Source organism: Aythya ferina (genome assembly GCF_964211825.1).
Source record: "Aythya ferina genome assembly, chromosome: 1".
Lineage (NCBI taxonomy): Eukaryota > Metazoa > Chordata > Aves > Anseriformes > Anatidae > Aythya > Aythya ferina.
The window spans coordinates 27,694,425-27,714,508 of NC_140296.1; the positions used below are offsets into that span (position 1 = coordinate 27,694,425).

The 20,084-nt window shown below is 41.4% G+C and overlaps 1 protein-coding gene across 1 annotated transcript in view; it reads right to left on the reverse strand.

Annotated features, from left to right (window-relative positions):
- The window catches only part of MRPS31 (mitochondrial ribosomal protein S31), a 21,090-nt gene extending 2,659 nt beyond the window's left edge, over nucleotides 1-18,431 (reverse strand). The window contains exons 1-6 of the mRNA XM_084506164.1: nucleotides 18,304-18,431; nucleotides 16,356-16,646; nucleotides 15,835-15,993; nucleotides 10,876-11,022; nucleotides 7,732-7,805; nucleotides 4,280-4,423 (exon numbers count right to left, since the gene is read on the reverse strand). Coding sequence (XP_084362290.1) covers nucleotides 4,280-4,423; nucleotides 7,732-7,805; nucleotides 10,876-11,022; nucleotides 15,835-15,993; nucleotides 16,356-16,646; nucleotides 18,304-18,371 — 883 coding nt within the window. The 5' untranslated portion in view covers nucleotides 18,372-18,431. The remainder of the gene's footprint in view (nucleotides 1-4,279; nucleotides 4,424-7,731; nucleotides 7,806-10,875; nucleotides 11,023-15,834; nucleotides 15,994-16,355; nucleotides 16,647-18,303) is intronic.
- Between the last annotated feature and the right edge of the window lie 1,653 nt (nucleotides 18,432-20,084).

Sequence of the window (20,084 nt, forward strand, 5' to 3'; positions counted from 1 at the left end):
TGTGTACTGCAGAAGAGAAAGTCTAGAAAAAAGTCTAGTCTAGAAAAAAAAGTCTAGAAAGTCTAGTCTGTCCATCATTTATCAACAGTCCTGGCTATCGGGGGAGGTCCCAATCGACTGGCGGCTAGCAAACGTGACGCCCATCTACAAGAAGGGCCGGAGGGCAGACCCAGGAAACTACAGGCCTGTCAGTTTGACCTCAGTGCCAGGAAAGCTCATGGAGCAGATCCTCCTGAGAGTCATCATGCAGCACTTGCAGGGGAAGCAGGCGATCAGGCCCAGTCAGCATGGCTTTATGAAAGGCAGGTCATGCCTGACGAACCTGATCTCCTTCTATGACAGAGTGACGCGCTGGGTGGATGAGGGAAAGGCTGTGGATGTGGTCTACCTTGACTTCAGCAAGGCTTTTGACACCGTCTCCCACAGCATTCTCCTCAAGAAACTGGCTGCTCTTGGCTTGGACTGGCGCACGCTTCGTTGGGTTAGAAACTGGCTGGATAGCCGGGCCCAAAGAGTCGTGGTGAATGGAGCCAAGTCCAGTTGGAGGCCAGTCACTAGTGGCGTCCCCCAGGGCTCGGTGCTGGGGCCGGTCCTCTTTAATATCTTCATCGATGATCTGGACGAGGGCATCGAGTGCACCCTCAGTAAGTTCGCAGATGACACCAAGTTAGGTGCGTGTGTCGATCTGCTTGAGGGTAGGAAAGCTCTGCAGGAGGATCTGGATAGGCTGGACCGATGGGCTGAGGTCAACTGCATGAAGTTTAACAAGGCCAAGTGCCGGGTCCTGCACCTGGGGCGCAATAACCCCAAGCAGAGCTACAGGCTGGGAGAGGAATGGTTGGAAAGCTGCCAGGCAGAGAAGGACCTGGGAGTGATGGTGGACAGTCGGCTGAATATGAGCCAGCAGTGTGCTCAGGTGGCCAAGAAGGCCAACGGCATCCTGGCTTGTATCAGGAACAGCGTGACCAGCAGGGCTAGGGAGGTGATCGTCCCCCTGTACTCAGCTCTGGTGAGGCCGCACCTCGAGTACTGTGTTCAGTTTTGGGCCCCTCGCTACAAGAAGGACATCGAGGTGCTTGAGCGGGTGCAGAGAAGGGCGACGAAGCTGGTGAGGGGCCTGGAGAACAAGTCCTACGAGGAGCGGCTGAGGGAGCTGGGCTTGTTCAGCCTGGAGAAGAGGAGGCTCAGGGGTGACCTTATTGCTCTTTACAGATACCTTAAAGGAGGCTGTAGAGAGGTGGGGGTTGGCCTGTTCTCCCACGTGCCTGGTGACAGGACGAGGGGGAATGGGCTTAAGTTGAGCCAGGGGAGTTTTAGGTTAGATGTTAGGAAGAACTTCTTTACAGAAAGGGTTGTGAGGCATTGGAACAGGCTGCCCAGGGAAGTGGTGGAGTCACCATCCCTGGAAGTCTTCAAAAGACGCTTAGATGTAGAGCTTAGGGATATGGTTTAGTGGAGGGCTGTTAGCGTTAGGTTGGAGGTTGGACTCGATGACCTTGAGGTCTCTTCCAACCTAGAAAATTCTGTGATTCTGTGAAAATTTCTTTAGCTAACACATTAACCCTTCCAAAGGGTCAGCCTTCCCTTAAAGGCAACATCTCAAATGCAAATAGGGTGTTTTATAGGGTGTCTACTCTTATAGGGTGTCTTGATGGCAAATTCTCAGTAAATAGAGGACCAAATATTTTCTGAGCAAGATAAATCATGCCCTGACAGTAGGCCCCTAGAACAGACCAAAAATAAGCAAAACAATCCCTTCCCCTAAAATGACTGCGTAACATTTGCCACCTCTGTTGGTAAACTGCCCCAATGCTGGGAAAAGCATCTCAGCAAAACAGACAGAGCAGGACCTGGCAATCTTTTGCCTACAAAAGCCATCAGAGGCAACAGAGGCAGTAATTTTCTACGACTTCCACTACAGCTATTGCTTATGCCATAACTATCTCTGGCGTACCAGCAGCATTTGTTCCTCAGGATGGGTTGCTAAAGCAAAGCAGCACCAATAACACGTGCTGGCCCTCCTAACCACTGCACTCCTCAGGATTTGAGTCATCGAGGCATGAATACACAGGCATCATTTTAAAAGGTCAGAAATCAACTTCTTCCCCAACTTTTTGCCACGGCAAATGACGGAGTGGAGCTAACCCTGCTAGAAGCAGAAGAGGCAACCAGACAGGAGGAGGAGCGAGAATGATGTTATGCAAGCCATGCTACTGGTTTGCTAATCTGGTAAAAATTAATCAGAGGCAGGAGAAAAGGAAATAAAAAAAAAAAAAAAAAGATAGTTTGCTGCCTAACAGTGACTTCAACTGTATCAGAAAAGGGAAAGAAACGCAGGCAGGAGCTGACAACAGGGCAAGGGGGAAGACTTACTGGCTGCTGCAGCAAGCCAGTAAGTCTAGCCACGTCTTCAGATGTTCCTATTAGGGCCAGACAAGTTTTAAACATCATGACCCTGCCCTGATGCCTCAAAGCTCAGCACAGTGTCTTGGTAAAGCACTCAGACAAGAACGCTGGAGATGCTCTGAAGCCAAGAAAAGCAGTTATAAGCTGTCTTCCTTATTTTTCATATTTCATTTAAAACTTTAAAGGCTTTCATAATGCTAGAAGTTGAACACACAAGCTTTCTCAACAGAAAATTTAATTACAGAGATGTTTTTAGAGCCCCTTGCTTCTGCATAAAAGAAAAAAAAAATAATCACACATTTCTTGATGGAGAACAAGCTGAGGTAACGTCCTCCTATCGAGGGAGCTCACTGCTACCAAACTGCAGAGCTAACGGTGGGAAGGGGCATCTTCTGCAAACTGACAGTGCAGTGTGTGGAAATAATTGGAAGGAGGTTCTCAAGTTTTCGACTGTACTTGGACGTAGCTGGTCTGAGTACCAGCCTGCGCCAGGACAGAGCTGGCAGCTTGATCGAACCCAATTCACTGCCTTGATATTTCAACCTGAGAGGTGATAGATTTCGGAACGCTCCGCCGGCATTTTCCACATGACCGGTCTTTGTGGACAACTCAATAAAGATTCCTGTCTAACTATATGTGAAGGCTCTTTGTCCGCGTGCCATCCCAGCCCAGACAGCACGGTTCCGGCCACGCTGCTCCAAACCAGCGGCCGCCAAAGCCGCCCGGTCCGCTGAGGGCCCCAGACAGCAGGGTTCCAGCCACATTACAACAACAGAAAAACCATCGGCCGCAGCGGTTTTCAGCTTGCAAAAACACGACTGGAATATACTTGGACTTCTACATGACGGGACAGATCGATTCTGGGAGCAGCGATTAAATTCTGTGAAGAAACTGCCAAAATAGGATGAGCATAAATACGAAGAGACAATGAAGCACATTATGCAATTTGCAATTCAGCACAGGACAGATTTTCAAAGACTCCCAGCTTCAGATACTAACCTGTTTTGCTTTCAGTGACTGAATCACTCTCAAGTAGTTCTGTTTGATGTCTTTTTTAAAAAAATAAAGAAAGAAACCACTCAATCTCTCCCTGAAATTATGAAACCCCCATTCCTGAAGCGTACACTTGCTTTCTGTAGTCCTTCCTTAACGTGCTCTCTTTTCTCTGCTGGCTTTACTTCAGGGAGGTGGCTTTTTTTGTTTGTTTACTTAGTGGTGGTGGTTGGGGTTTTTTTACTAAATGGAAATAGGATTTTTTTTTTTTAATAAATGGAAATAGGAGCAAATACAACGCACAAAGATATCTAGTTAAGATAGATGCCCAGAATGAGTGAATATTGAGACTGTTTTTTCCTATGAAACTGATAAAACAGAGAGCAGATGACTGTTTAGCACTCAGCCAGTACTGATACGGAACTGGCAAACAGCTGACTAGGCTTTGGCTAGTCGCCGTGTCCAAGAACCACACTGAAGAACAGAATAAGCATTATAAAACCCACGGCAGTCTTGAGAGTCTCCTTCCTCTGCTAGAAGCTTCTTTTTCATAGTAAAAGGTATTACGTAACAGACTTGAATAGCCCTCTGGTGTTGAAAGCACCAGGACAGGGAGGGAGGGAGGGAGAACTCCCGGCACTGGCAGCAGGCAGCCCTCAGATCAGCCAAACCACCTGCAGGACTTCACCTGAGGAGTGCCAGAATGAGTTCAGCTGAAGAATCTCCGACTTGGAACCGTTCGAAAGCTGCATTTGTTTACTATCACATGCATGATTCATCATCCAAAACACCGTGTTAAAACAGTCAAAGTCTCAGAACACAGACTAATTCCCCAAAATGATAAATACAGACAAATATTAAAAGTTAACGCTGCCCATACCTGCTTCATTGTCAATTGGAAACTCCCACAGTATTCCCTCTTTTGTCCACTGGATCATCTCCTCAAAACCGTTTCGGGGAGGCTGGTCAGTCACTGCTGCAATCTCCTTCGCAAATTCCAGATCCCAAATCGTTGGTGAAGATACTAAAACACAAAAAATTTTTAAAGATCTATCAGCACGTCAAAAATTTCTCGTTGGCTAGCAAAATGTATATCCTTTAGCCTTAACCTTTCCAGAGGTGCTTTCAGTTATGCAAATTTTTCTACCTTAGAGGCCAGCATCACTTTTTTTGTGTGAGAATTGTCTGTTGAAATGAAATTTCATTGAACTAGGAAACATCTAAGAAAACAATTCTGAACCAGTAAAGGACAGTATATTTTTAGGCTCCTCACCCAGAGTAAGATTTTTTCACTTTTTTTTTCTTCCCTTTCTGTCTTCCAGCTTGTATATATAACAAATTCTGAACCTGACTGGTGCATTCTGCTACAGCAACCTTGCTTACTACAGCAGTGCTCAGGTACTTCTCAACTCCACTCTCCTTCAGGAAGACAACTTTAAATCTATAAATGATGGCAACCCCTTCCCCAACCACCCTAGGAGGCCTGATTTCTGTTTCCTGGGCTTGAGAAATCCTGATGTCCTATTTTTCTGCCAGTCCAACAGCACCTTTAGGGATGTATCTAACCTGCTAAATAAATCCGAGTGTATTTTTAAAATCCAAGTGCATTCACATGGCAGCAGTCACTCTCAGGGAGTTCCTGCCCCTCCACCCTCGGAGAACTGGTTATGAGCCCAGACTGAACCGCATCCCTGAAACGAAGGGAACACAAAGGGAACAAGCTGTTACCACAGGACAGGGAGGAACAGCTGGGAGTGCCTTGGGGTGCTGTTTCATGAGCTGGCCTAAGTCCTGCTCCCCTCTGTTTTCTTGTCTTCCCGTTACCAATTCACCCTAATCTCCCCAGGACAGAGATTTTGGTGTGAATTCAAGTGTTACAGTCCATTTGAAGTGGATTATGGCCAATCAGTTATGATTTTACTACTCTTAACTATTTGAAACGAAGACATAATTTCATTTTTGGCTCCATGGCTTACAACTCATATTTTAAAAAAATAAAAATCTTCCCTCTCCTTTTAAGAAAACATTCAAAGTGCAAACAGTATTTTTGTATGCTGGAAAGTGTTTTCATTTTTTGCATCAAATCAGAAGATACTTTTTCAAATTACTTCTTACTTAGCAGGGAAAATTGCAGAACTATATTCCCCAGCTGCCTACTTTGATTTGAGGGCTGGAGGCAGGAATAAACAGATAAAAGAAAACATGAGAAAATGATACCAGAATTAAATTATTGTCCACATCTTAAATAATACCTTCTAACAATGTGTTGCTAATAAATCTTCTAATAGAGGAGAGATGAAACTTATGTTCTCAAGCTTGCAGTAAAGGTCATAAATAAATGGTATTTTCACCTCTGTGCAACTGAAAATAATACTGAGATTTTACACTAACAGTTATGAACTATTTTTTCAGGATGCCAATTTACTTCATTAACATTCACGTTTTCCAAATAAATATTCATTATGTAACACAGAGCTTGCTTCTCTGTCATTTATAAATAATATTTTAACTCATGATCTCAGCTAACACGAGCCAAGAAAAGTGAAAGCAGATGAATCAAGGTATCATGTATCATGCTGGTATTTCCTGAGATTAAGGCTTCTTTTTGGGGGGAGGGAGGTTGTCAGGCTTAGTCAGTAAGCCATTTAATAAGCTTTCTGGCTTAGAATATATGGTAGATTTCCTCAAGGCTACCTGGAATAAAACAGGGAAATGCCACATAAAAAAGCTGAAAGAACCTTATTTCTTTCTATCTACTTATAAAGCCAATAAAGTCCACTTGCTCTCTTACACCGTTTCTAACAGAACTGGACCATGCAAAAATTTTGTATCTTCACTTTTTATTTGGTGTGACGACCACGTGCCAGCATGTCTACATTGTGCCATACAAAAAAGAGAGATTAAGCTCTCATCGTTTGACCTCAGTAAATTTGTTTCAACTCAAATATCAATTACTTGAGTACCACTTTGGTCTGGATAACTAAAATAAAACAAACAAAAAACAACGACAACAAAAACCCAAATCCTGCAGCATTCACTGTGGTTTTATCTGAAATAGAGACAGATTTTTAAGGAAGTTGACTGCCTTAAAAAAAACAGCAAACTGAATTCCATTTTAATAAGCAACTTTCGTAGTCCACCACAGAGGTGGCTACACTCAGAAAGCTCACAGCTGCTTGAAAATAGGCAAATAGCCCCATGTGACATTTTCCTAGAGAAATCAAATAAACCAATTAATTTCTCCCTGTAGTTTCAAATCAAAAAAAAAAAAAAAAAAAAGAAAGAGAGAGAGAAAACTACTAAGCTGGAAGCTGACAAAAATTAATAATCTTACTCTTGAAACAGAAAAAAAAAAAAGAAAAAAAAAAGAGTTCCATTTTCTAAGCTACCAGAGAGGAAGAATGCTATTTCTTTTGCACATGTTAGCTTTCTATACAGTTCTAAGTCATTACACTGCAATAAAGCATTTTTCCAAAGCATCTCAGGATAGTTTAGAGCAATTAGCGTACCAGAGATTAGTGTAGGAATGCAGTTTCATTGTTCAGAAGGCAAAAGCGAGGGAGAGACTTTAAATTTCTTGCCCATAATCACACACCCTTAGCCAAAACCCAGTCTGTGTTAAAGCTGAGTCATACTTCACGTGTGAAATCCATCCCCCTGATGTGGCAACTGAGACTCTTCCTGCAGAGATATATGGAGGTGGGTCATATCCATTTCACCAGTCTTCTTTTAGTTTAATCTCACAGGAGATTTGGTGTGGATTTTAAGTATTCATGTGTGAAACACTAGCCACAGTAGGTAAAGCAAGGTGTTGTTTGTTGGGCGCTACAGGATCTTTTAAGCAACCCACGTAACACCAGATGAAAGAAGCCCACAAAGCAACCAGGCTTACAGTAGAGTTTGTTTCCACACTGCTTTGGCACAGGCACCTGTAGAGCTAGCTTGTTTCCCTGACACCACAGCCTTGTGTTTCTTTGCCATTAAATGAATTCAACAAGTTTGCAAAATGAACGAACACACCAACGGAGCCCACATACCTGTTCTCCAGACTGGTTTAAGGCTCTCCAAAGCAATCACAGTGACAAAGAGTTGGTTTTACCCTTCAAAGTTCAATAAGAGAATGTTCTAATTAATACAGAAAACACCAACGTGTGACCCTGTGTGAAAGTTTTGTTCATTAAAAAGCAGAGTTCCATTAAAGTATATTTTTTACAGGTCTGAAAGCAGGAAGTTAACAGGTCATGAGTCTCTTTCACAACAGTGAATCCCTTGATATTCTAAAAATTCAGAACTTGGCTTCATTGGCTTTTTCATTATTGAATTTCCACTAACCTGTTTTCAGCGCGCTTTCCGTTTCTGGAGGAGCCTTAGTGAATATATTAAGCCTCTTTCCTTCTCTAAGACTTCTATAAACAAAAGAGAAAAACGATATTTAGTATTTTGCAACACTTCACAACACTGCCAGATACAAAATTTAAAAGCACAAAATATTCTTATGATCTAACAGATCTCTGGAGAAAAAAAAAAAAAAAAGAGAGAGAGAGATAGTGGCTCTCTTTAAATCCTCAGGCTTTTAACCACAGAGTGTTTATGATTGGATTATTACTCTGTAACAGAGCTTCCCAGAACATTTCTATGTGAAAGAATGAGCATAAATCAATTATATTCGCAGTCATTTTTCACTTAAATATTTACAAATCTGAATGAAGTTAAACAGTATCAAACTACAGTCCTTAAACAATTTCACAAAGTTGCAACTAACAAGGAAATTTGGTGATTTGTTTTTTTTTTTTCCTGTAAATAATATTGCACAATTCAGGAAGAGAAAAGGCAACAGCGTAATGATACAATTCCTGCTTTCTGACATAAATAGCCTTTTTGGAAGATTACACAGCCACCTCTCGTGCCACATGGCAAACACACAAAACCGGGCTGTATGATATATTCTAAATAGCATCACCCTGGTGCTCTCCTTTCCAAGTATAAAAATATTTTATTCTGACCATCTATTTTTAAACATATTTATCTTCAGCATTAGCCTACACTAAAAAATAAGCTCAAAAATTCCAAGGGTTCAACAATTAATCAAGATAAATTCTCCTACAAATGGAAACAAAGAGAAAACAATGCCTATACTGTAAAACACTGAACTTCAGAACAAATGATCCTTTTAATCACGCGATCTTCTTTATTAGTGCAGACCTCCACTGAGATTCTAATAGTTCCTACTTTATGTTAACACATATTTATTGCTACCTTGGCAACACCTGCCTTTCTTGACCATAAAAATTTCACCTCTCTGTTTTTACTGCTGATTTCTGACGGCCACAACTACTTCTTGCAAACCTGCTCTTGTCATATTACATTTTACTGATGTAACTACCCTGGATCTATTCCAGCATAGAGCAATCTAATTACACAGCCTTGAAAGAATGTTGATTTAGGATTATATTTTCCTATCTGTGTGTAACTCCCAAAAACATTGGCTGAAGATACAAGCATGGCTTGGAAGAACATTTGTTTTAAAATGACTAGTTCAAATTACTATAAAGCAACATCATCCCGTTCATTGAAACGCACTAATTCCATTTAAACATCTTCTTCCTAACCCGTTCTTTGCATATTATCAATAGATAAGTACACCTGCCAGAATTTCAGAGATGCAGAAGGAAACTTGGGAGTGAAACTGCCACCAGCTTGTTCATTACAGAGATGTTAAAAAATCTTTTTAAGATTTTTTTTTAAAGTATTGTTCCGAAGTTATATACCACAGAGAATTTCATCACACAAAGAAGGTGAGATGGCTCCTCAGATACCATAAACATAATAAATGTTCTCAAATGCAAGTGAAATCTGCTTTACTATGCAGTATATTAATAAATGAAAATCTTATCAAAGATACAATATACACTGTGTGAACACGTAGTAGTTCAAGCTTTCAGCATATACTTACAGATCATATTATTTCTATTCTTTCAAACTTGGAAAATCTTTTAATCCAACACCTTAAATCAACTATTTCTCAGTCAGTCAAGAATCACAGCTTAATAACAAAATGACTTTCACCTGACTACCAACCCTGTCTGATAATTATCCCTGGATTAAAAATATCTATCTATGGAGCTATTATTCAGCAACTGATAATGAGGGCTGTCCCCTTGCTCCTTAAGCAGTTCATAGCAGAATGAATGGAATGAATGAAAATCCCAGAGCAGAAATATCTAAGCTACCAAGGGCTTGGTCTATAACCTCGTTCCACTTTTTTCTTTCAGTTTCCAACAAAAGCAGCACCTCTTGCACTTTACATCACAGAAGGATGTTCCTGGTCTTATAACAACAAGAAGTCCCAGGACATACTGCACACCTTCTAACATACCTTAACGGTTTGGTAGCTCAAGAAAAAGGAAGTTAGGCAGAAACATCTCAGCAAGCAGGCAAAGTGATTCTAACGACTGGCCACACACACTTTGAGGTTTTTGCACGTTCTGCATGGCTCAGTGCATAAGCTCCAACTAGTTCCTTGTGGGAAGTCATCATTCTGTTTATGAAATACTGAACTAGATGTCTCAGCCAAAAAGGGCAGATTGCTGTACATCTACGCACCTACAACTTTATGCTTATTTTTTTCTTAGTTATGCAAATTCTTTCTTCAGGATTATCCACCCTAAACACAAATTATTCCCTCAGCTTCCAGCCTCTAACCCCAAGAAAAAGGTGTCAATTTGCACGTTCATGATTAAAGTTAATCTCACTAAAAACAGAACCGCAAGAGAAAGAAGCCACTGAGAAGGAACGTGATCATGAGCTGCCACGGGAAAATTAAAAGAACGCAGGCATGAAAGCACAGCTTATAGGAGTAAAAAGCACTCCTTAATGAATGAAGAAATAGACGTGCCAGGTAAAAACAGTGGCAGGAGAACTTTATGAAGTAGCCTGAAATCTCCATATAAATTATTAAGTTCATTTTACAGACAGTTATAATATCATGGGCAATCAAGATGAATAAATAAATAAATAAAAGCACTCAAAATCTCTTTAAAACCCCAACAGAACACATATTTTTTTCTGAACAGGACGTTTATCAGTTTTCCATTAGATGGAAGTAAGACTTCAAAGCACCCATTTCACAAAAAGTTAGCAAAGCGATATACAATTATATTGTACGTGAGAATTATTTAAACTGGTTAAAACAGAAATGCAATTACCTTTCAGCACCACACATTTTTTAAAGAAATTAAAATCTAGTATCAGAAAGGCATTAATATGTTGATTACCTTGTTAACATTAGCCAATGTGTTCTCACAGAAGTTGATTTCAATGTTAACAGCACTTCTTGCAAAATAATTTTAAATTTCCTTTAAAACTTGAAGCATCATGGTACCATGAATACATGGGACTACATTTAAAATATTCCTCATTAGTAATTTTTTGCACACTCCTCCTCTGGGCAATGGAAGACAACACAACAAAAAATACCTTCTTGAGTCAAAAGAGCGAGATGAGAGTCTCTCAGGCTTGAGTCTTTGCCCATCCTCCTCCATTGCCAAGGAAATGCGATTGGATATCATCACACCTCTCTGAGCTGGTGACTGCCTTTTAATTGACATTTCTGAAATAACATTGCTGAAATTAAAAATGTAAAAGTAAAAAGTCAACAAACTGACACGGGAATGAAGCTTGTCACACGTATCAATCAGAAAATCTACTTTCCATAGGTTTCATAATTATACATTCCTCACCAAATACATCTATTTTTAACTCATCATATACTTAAGTCTTACTCTTTAAAACTATCTCGGTTGTTATATTCTAAGTGAAAAGTGCTATTTTAGCCTACAGTGAGGGCTTTCTTTGAAACTTATTCATTTCCAATTAGAAGAAAATTATCATTTATCTGCACACCCATATTCACAGAGTGTATTAGGTAGGTTTTGCTTAAGTACAAGAGAAACTTCTCTGGATACAAGGAATATCCTGAAATAAGGAAGTAAAAATAACCAATTTTTTTGGAGAGGAGTCAACTCTGCCCAGGGACAGAGCTGTGCTGCTGCAGCCTGAAAAGAAGCTTGCCTTCACACATCAGCTGACACGGGTCAATCATGCCACCCTAATAAGTAGGTCACCTTTCCTGATCCACTGCAATCTGTTGCATTGCATAATCATGTTACAGCACTACCAGGCCACATCTTCCTTCACAATTCTGTAGCCAAAATCACGCTGGAAGAACTAACGCTCCTATCTTTTCCAGTGCACTTTGCAGCACTTGTTCTGAACGTAAGGGATGAAACACACAGACTGCCTGCCCCCTTAAATGTTGTGTCTGTGGGTTGGTAAAGACCGAGGTGGTTATTCCTCCTTTCCTAACTGCTTCCGATAACGTGCAGACATCCAAAACTGCAGTGCTCAAGTTTGAAGACATCAAGGTGGTCTCAAAAAACAAAAACAGGCCGAGTAAAAAACACTGTGTATCCATTTTACGAAAAGCTTTATTAATTCAAACTATGCTTTTGATATCTTAAGTTAAAAGGGATTTTATTAGCAAGAAATACTTCTCCAAAATTGTAAAAGCTAATTGCCACAGCAACGCAATAAGGCTTTGTCTTCAGCGTTAGATGTGGTTTTGAATGGCAGAACAAGAGTAGCACAGCTCTTCAAGTACCTGCTCTGAAAGACAGGCATCCAAAAATAAGCTTTAAATCACTTCATTTTAATCTTAAAGGAAAAACCACCTCTGACGACTTGCGCCTCTCACACTACAAATTGCCCTCCGTAGTGCCTGCTGGCAGCAGCGAGCTGGAGTAGGGCCAGCGACCCGACACGCTTCCAAGGGTCAGGCAAATGTAAATCCTAAGGTCAGCCCCACGGGGCCCAGCCCAACAGCTCGACTCGGCTGTGCTGTTCCTGTGCTATGGGGGGGATCAGGCTTCTTCCAAGAAGCTCTCCTCATGACAGAACTCGATTTAGTTGGGGTTTTGCACGGGGGGTCATCCTTCTGGACACACTATGCCACCCATCTATTAGCACATACAGTCGACGGCATCAGATTGCTCATCAGAAAGTCCCAATGTCACCCCAGCCCTGGTACAGGCGCATTATTGGCAGCAATATTCATCACTCCATAATTAATAGCACCCCTCCATTCCCTAAAAATAAAACCACAAAGACATTTTCATTGCCTTCTATAATGAAAAACAGCAGGTTATAAATTCATATTCCAGCCCCAAAGTATCTACAGTGGTTGGATGTTGCATGATAAAACCTCAAGCCCCACGATGAGGCTAAGAACCTAAGTTCCCGGATCTCTCTGCTTTCCAGAGATGGGATGAGGCTGAGCCTTTATAACAAACACAGGTCCTCTCTCCATCCTGCTTACCAACTGTTAATTATGACCCTAAAAACAAAGATCCAGGAAGCTCGAGATATATTTTAGACTTAAGCTCCAAATTACTTATCTTTTTTTTTTTTTTTTTTTACCCAAAACAGGAGCTGAAATTTCAACTTGCGTTGCCATTGGTTTTATTTTGGTATAGAGCTGTTGTAATTTCCACTGCGTGAAACTTCATTCCACACCAAAATAAATAAATTCCTGTGTCATTAATATTTTCCCCTCCTTGTGAACAGGCTGTCCTCGGGACGGCTACAAAACAAGGCAGAGAGACAGCTGTGTACAACAGTGACCTCTGGAGGTCAGGCCACGATACTGGAAAAGAAATAGTACAAATCAAAAGATTTACAAAATATATATTTGATACTCTCAAAAATGGCAATAGAGGTCTCTTTTTTTTTTTTTTTTTTTGCCATTGAGCATTATTTGGTTCTAACACTTATGATGATATCTCATCTTTAAATTTTTTTAAATAAAAGAAGGAATATATATTGGCTTTTATAATTTAATTATATTGAATACAAAAGCTTTATGAAAAGATCAGCAGCCATTATTCTCTTTTTATACAGACATGATTATTTTGTGATAATTCTTATTTGGAAAAAAAAAAAAAAAAAGCAATTGCTTTCTAATATTTTAAAGGCATTTTGTGTGCTTTGTGTGGAGAGAGGTACTTTTGGAAAATGAAGTTATGCCCAAGCAAGACTGAGGGCTACTGGACCTTTTAAAGCAACATTTTTAATACTGACCAGAAAGCCAAAAGTACCAAATTAATCTCAGATTCCAGCTAGGAAATGTTGCTGTTAGCCAAGTTTTCAGTCATGACAATCAGCAAGATTTATTTATCTTTCTAGACAACCCATCCACCACTGCTAGTTTCAAAGCGTTACCCAACTACTAAGGAAAAAAACTGACTTTTCAGCGTATGTTAAAAAAAAAACTAAGATATTTTTCAAGGTGGAAACAAGCTAGTTCACAAAGCTGGCTCAGGGAGTCAAAGAAAGTGCCAACTCAAAGCACTGCAAGCCCATCATGACATTCCTCACCAACTAAAAGGCTGTGTGCAAAAGGAAATTTTTGTAACCATAGCGGCATTTGAATGTCTTCGTTTTTCTACCCAAAGCAATCCATCCACAAGATGTTAACCATCTTAACATCTTACCACCTCTACCAACTGCATAGAGCCGCACAAGGCAGGGACTTCAGCTTTTAAATTTCTTCAGAATTTAACAGCACAAAGCCTCTCTGCTTAGACTGTACCTTCCTCGGACGCTTTCATTTTTCCACAGCAGCCGCAGCTGCGTTAAGTCCTTCAGGATAAGCGCAATGGGTGGTTAGAGAGAGACCTCACTGCCAGGAAGCAAAACCACCAAATTTAGAGCGTGTGTATCTTAAGAAAGAGGTGCAGGTGCACATGAGGTTAGCCACCGCACGTATTAGCTTGGTCAGTAACAGCATGACCCTCCAACATCTTCTCTGGAACTGCTGCTGTAATTACACTGAAGCTGACCACCCACAGACTATACCATTATTAAGGCAGTTGTGTACTCTACTCTTCCAAAAACCCCAGGGACAGAGATGGAATAACCTCACTGCTAATGACCAGTGTAATGAATATGTTCCTTATACAAAGCACTCCTCATTTGTTATTCTTATATTAGGAAGCGTCTCACATTTTTTGGTAATACTGAACAAAACCAAGAAGAATGCAGAAACGCGTTGATTTTACGTAAAGCATTCAGATCTTTAACCTTCAAAGCTATTCAGTTTGGCTCCAAAAGCCTGTGGAGGGAGAAACTTCTGTCAAGTTCTCAAGGTCTCTCATATTCAGACTGAGAGGAGGTTATGAAAACAGCACACATGCAGCCTTTGGAGATGCCTGTGCATATTACCTAAAAACGTACTTCAGTGTAACAGCACGGACTTCACATGCTTGGAGAGAATTTCACTCTGCTCTCCACAACAACCGTTGGTGGAAAAATCCTGAATTCAGGCTAAAAGGGAAACTTGCAAAGCTTCTCCCTTTTTCTTTGACAACCCCTGAAGAACACACACTTTGTTTAAGCGAGTTTTTCACTGAGCATTGTGCTTCCCAATTACTCGATCTATTTGCAACCATCTGTCGTATTCTTCCTCAGTTTTCACTCCCTTAAAACGCAGACATCCGCAGCAAACATCATTAGTTTGTTGGCTACTCTGCTTGCAGTTCATTGATAAACACACAAAGCACAAACAAATCCCTTACAAATCCCTATAGCAACCTACATGGTCCAAACTTAAATCCTGGTTTGGGACAAATTCATTTCCACAGAATAAATTCAACCTAAGATAATAACCATTCTTGCAGTTCACACTGCAAAGAGCCATAAATAAAGGCTTCACATTCTTATTTTGCTGAAGATACAGCTTTCTGTTTAGTTCAGCATTTCATCTGGATTTAATGCCTTATTTTCTGAGTAATTATCTGAATACTAGCCGAAAAAAACAGTCTGTGTTTAGCTGTCATCCAAAAGAAGAGCAATATGCACAACTGTTTCAATTTCCAAACAAATGTTTCTCATCTGTTTGAAACCCACACTGGAAACGGACTGGAGCCAAGAGATGAGTTTCTTGGGTTGACTGGAAAGTTTTGAAAGGAAGGGTGGGGCTATAAATAGAGTTGCTCTAGGTCAGCTCAGTTCTTCAGAGCTGTCATGAAAATTCACCGGTCCAGACAGAGCGTCTGAAACGTCTACAAGTCCCTCCATTACGTGAAAATTTCTGAAACTAAAAAGAAAAGAAAAAAAAAAGAAGAAGAAGAAGAAAGAAGCCCTTATTTCACTAGTCTATCCAAGAAAATAATTAAATAATGATCCTGCACAGGAAAACAGTTCAATTTCTGCCAGAATTTATGGAGTAAACGAGACCAATGATAACCCCATTATTCATTAATTCCAAGGACAACCTGTCTTTTAGGGCCATCTTTCCAACACAGAATCCAGCCACCTTCAAGATGACGATGCCAAATCAAAACTTCAGGTATGACTGAGAACAGCGTTCAGTATACAGACCGTATGTTAATAGTTCCCCCCTTTCTCTGTTTATCTGTGGTTTCTTCGTGTCTTCTTAGTTGTGCGAGTAGTTCTGATTCTGTCTGTTCCTTGCTGCGTGGTAAGGAAGATGCTACTGCAGAAACAGCTTCCACCAGTTCCCGATTCAAAGGTTTGCTTCTGTCAAGAGACAAAACAGATATGGAATATAAAAGCATTAAAGCCTAAATATAATAAAAAATGACAATACAGAAATAGCAGTTATGGATGGGGCTTTGGGCAACCTGGTCCAGTGGAAGGTGTCCCTGCCCATGGCGTTGGGTTGGAATTACGTGATCTTTAAGGTCTCTTCCAACCCAAACCATTCTACAATTCTACGATTTACCACAAGCTACATTTGTAAGCTATGTTCCTTCACAAGGTTCTTTTCTGTATTTGGTAACACCAGTTGATGCTTTATTTTGTCCTAGATAACAACAAAAACAATCTAAAAAAAAAAAAGAAAAGAACATTGGTTAAGAAGCGCATATGTTATACTTTACCGCTGGGCGTCTTCTGCAGCTCCTTGAAACGTGCTACTTCTACTGTCCAGGCCTTCCAGCTTGTCTGTGGCTTGCTTCTTGATCTCTTGCGTTTTTAGCTGTTGAAATTTCTTCTTGGTGGTCACTTCTACTTTCATGTTACCAATGATGTTCAACAACTTCTGCTTTGGTGTTTCTGCTGCACCCTCCGGACTCTTTGATGCCACTTCATTGGTGCTGCCTGTGGAAGTGGTCGATTTGTCCTTCTCTGTAGACAGCACACTGCTAGTGCTGAAGAGTTTCTGAATTTTGCTAGATAATACAGAAAGGTAAATAAATAAACAAATAAATAAACACATCTGAAGTTATGAACAGGCTCCGCAGTTGAATTTTGTAAGCCTACATTAAAAAAAAAAAAAACAAAAACATTATTTACAACTGTCTAGGCCTAATTATGTGCAAACTGAGTACGTTAAGAACATATTAAATGTACTTTTGGTTCTTCAAGTAGGGCTAAAGCCCTTATTTACAACCCTTGGCTATTTATGGCTTCTTCAGAACAAAAAGCATATGAACAACTTTATTCCCTCTACAAACAAACTCTTGATTAATCTAGGAACTTAAACAAAATGTTAAGACTACCCAAAATCCCTACATTTTAACACTGTTGCTGGGTTTATTCTGTGCTAGGTACTATGACCTTATAAACGTAAATTTGCATGAGCCTAGGTTAAAAAAAAAGTAACAAATCGCACGACTATTCAAAAAAAAAAATTACTGGTACCTAATACTTAAATTCATTAGTACTATAGAAAACTCACTGGAACTTTTAAAATATCGCAGTAGAGATCACTGCCACCATGCATAAAAAAAAAAAAAAAAAGATTTGGCAACATCAGTGCGTATTCACACCCATGTCCTTTCACATTGATCCTTCACAGAATCACTAAGGTTGGAAAAGCCCTCCAAGATCACCTGGTCCAACCATCCCCCTACCACCACTGTCACCCACTAGACCATGTCCCTAAGCACCATGTCCAACCTTTGACCACATCCAACCTTCGCAGTCCTACAAGCATGAAACTTATCAAACCCTACATCGTGCAGCCAGGCACTTGTGCAGCCATAAGAGGAACCAGATCCTGCAGTAAAATCACCCGGCTACACGCAAAACAGCTTTTTTGGTTATTTTTCCATATGGAGCAGCTCCCCTGCCCAGCTGACCACATCTCACCACTGCACAGAAGCCAAAACCTGCATGGTGCAGGTGAGTACAGGAAGCCAGGGGCAGCACAGAGCTGCTTAGGATATTGCTGAAACATGGATGCAATTGGATTATTTAGGAAAAAAGTACCATAAAATCCAAAGAATGGCTCTCTTCAACCACATAAAATGAAATATTTAAATCTTTCAATTCAAAACTGCTTTTTAGGAACCGCCTTCAAGTTAATGAAGAAAGAAAAATGGTTCAAAATACTTCAGCTGATCTGCAGCAATTTTGACGTTTTCCCCACCTCTCCCATGTAACTCTCAAAAAAATAACAATAAATAACTAGTATTATCAGAGGGCACCTCAGTATTACTCCAGTCACTCCACACTTGATAAATCACTAAATTCCCAGTGTTAAACCCCAAATCTCACTGTTGCAATGCGGCAGGCTAACAGAGGCATGGTTTTGGGGCCACGCTGGTGAGGATCCCTGCTGCCTGACGGGGCTGCCCTCCGCACACCCTCCCCAAACACCTTCCTTTCCATGCCCTCAGGCTCCACAGTGTGTAAAACCACTCAGGGATCCTGCTTACACCGCTGTAAAGCCCTCAGAGGGCAAGACATCCCCCCTACACAACCCCCCACAACCCCAAAAGCCGCCAGATCCCCGCCTTATGGATACAGCGAGGGGCTGCGGCGGCCTGCCCGCGGTCACCCGGCACCCTGCGGGCATTGGGGTCGCGGTGCCCGGCCCGGTACCTGCGAGGCCGCCCGGTGAGGAAGAGGAGGGAGCAGCGGGCGGCTCGCCCGGCCCCGCGGCCCCACATGGCGGCCGCTGCCCGGCCCCGAGCTCCCGGCCCCCGCCGCAGCGCCGCCGGCCGGGAACAGCAGCCCCGAGCCGAGGGTTCCGCCTTGCCCTGTCGCGTTTTTTGTCGCGTTTTGTCCCCAGCACAGCGAGAGCTTGGGAATTGTTGGGAAGTTTTTAGTTTTTAAAGCTTTTACATGCTGCAGAGGCGCGGTGTGCTCAGGGAAGGCGCGGCGTTAAGGAGTCGGCAAGACCAGGTGCTTGTAGCGGCTTCTGTCTGCGGCCCTGCCTTGAAAGATTTTGTGGAGGAAAATAGATTCACGTTCATTGATGGCTCTGTTAATGAGCTCTCATTATTTCCATCACTGAATAGTCATCAAGTTGGCTCTGGGATAGCGACACCAATTGTGCCTCAATGGGAGGATGGCCTACCAACGCCAGATCCCCCATAAGTATGCGTTTCTCGATATTTTTGCCAACAGATTATTTAAATTCCAAAAAGTGTCTTTTTTCCTATTTTTTTTTATTATTTTATCAATAAAGATATAAACAAATCAAAAAGATAACATCCAGAACAGTACTATGGCATCCCTTCCCATGATCTTTGAGGTCCCTTCCAACCCAAGCCATCCTGTGGTGACATCTGAAGACCAAGGTCAACCCCTCTGAAGGACAGATGATCTTGTATTTCAGAACATAAATTGTTTTAAGAGATTTAAAAGTAACTTCCTTTACAGCCAGCCTATTGAAGTGCCTCTCACCTTTCTCTAAAGTTTGTGGTGCTGAAAACATTAGATATAAGACCCCAAGCCACTGGTTTCATCCAGTTGTGCACTTGTGGTGCGTATTTGGTTCCACATTTGTTTCCACTGTTTTGGCATCCAACCCCCGTTTGCTCCTTTGCTTCTTAGGGTACCTTTTTTCTTCTCAGGTACCCAGGGAAGAGTGAAGGTCCTTTATGCCTCTGGAATGGCTTTTACACCTGTGCTCTCCTACCACATGCGTGGCAGATGAGAATCACACTTCTCACATGTATAATGCAGAAAGCACATGCCACAAAGGGAAGGGGAAAAAGTGACGTTGAGCTTTTTTCTTCCTCAGAATGGGTAGTTTCTGTGAATCAGAGATAAGCAAATTTATACCACTGGCCACTTGGACCCACAGAGTAATCTGAAGTCCTAAAAAGAGCAAAGGTATCAATGACACTTTTTTTCTGTGCTCTGTGTGGGCTGCATCACAATTCCAGATCCTCCAGAGATCCCAAATTGCTTTTAACAAACAAATAAACAACCAACAAAAGCTGGATGGTGCTTTCTATATGTTAAAAATTCAGGACCTGACTACCTTCTTTTTCTGGACAAAATCTGTCCACAACTAAAGAATGGCCTTACATGCAGAAGCCATCTTACTTTTTCCTCCTTGTGCAATCCCCATGTGACACTGTATGGGTTGACCTACCTCTCCAAATAGCCTCTCCAAACATCTACTGCAAGGTGCTGGGCGAGTTTTGATGGTCTGGTTTCTGTAGCTTTGTGTGCTATTCCAGGAGGATGCTTCAGAAGAGCTGATGTTCATCCTCCTGGACAGTGAACGTTTCCCTAAGCATTAGGAAAGGCAAAATAGTTTTCAGAGAATAAATGGTTTGCCTATGGTTGACGGGAGATGGTGGGCCCAGGAGATAGGCTTGGAGTGTTGGGATCCTGCAGGATGGAAAGCAATGCGTTTTACAAGGAGA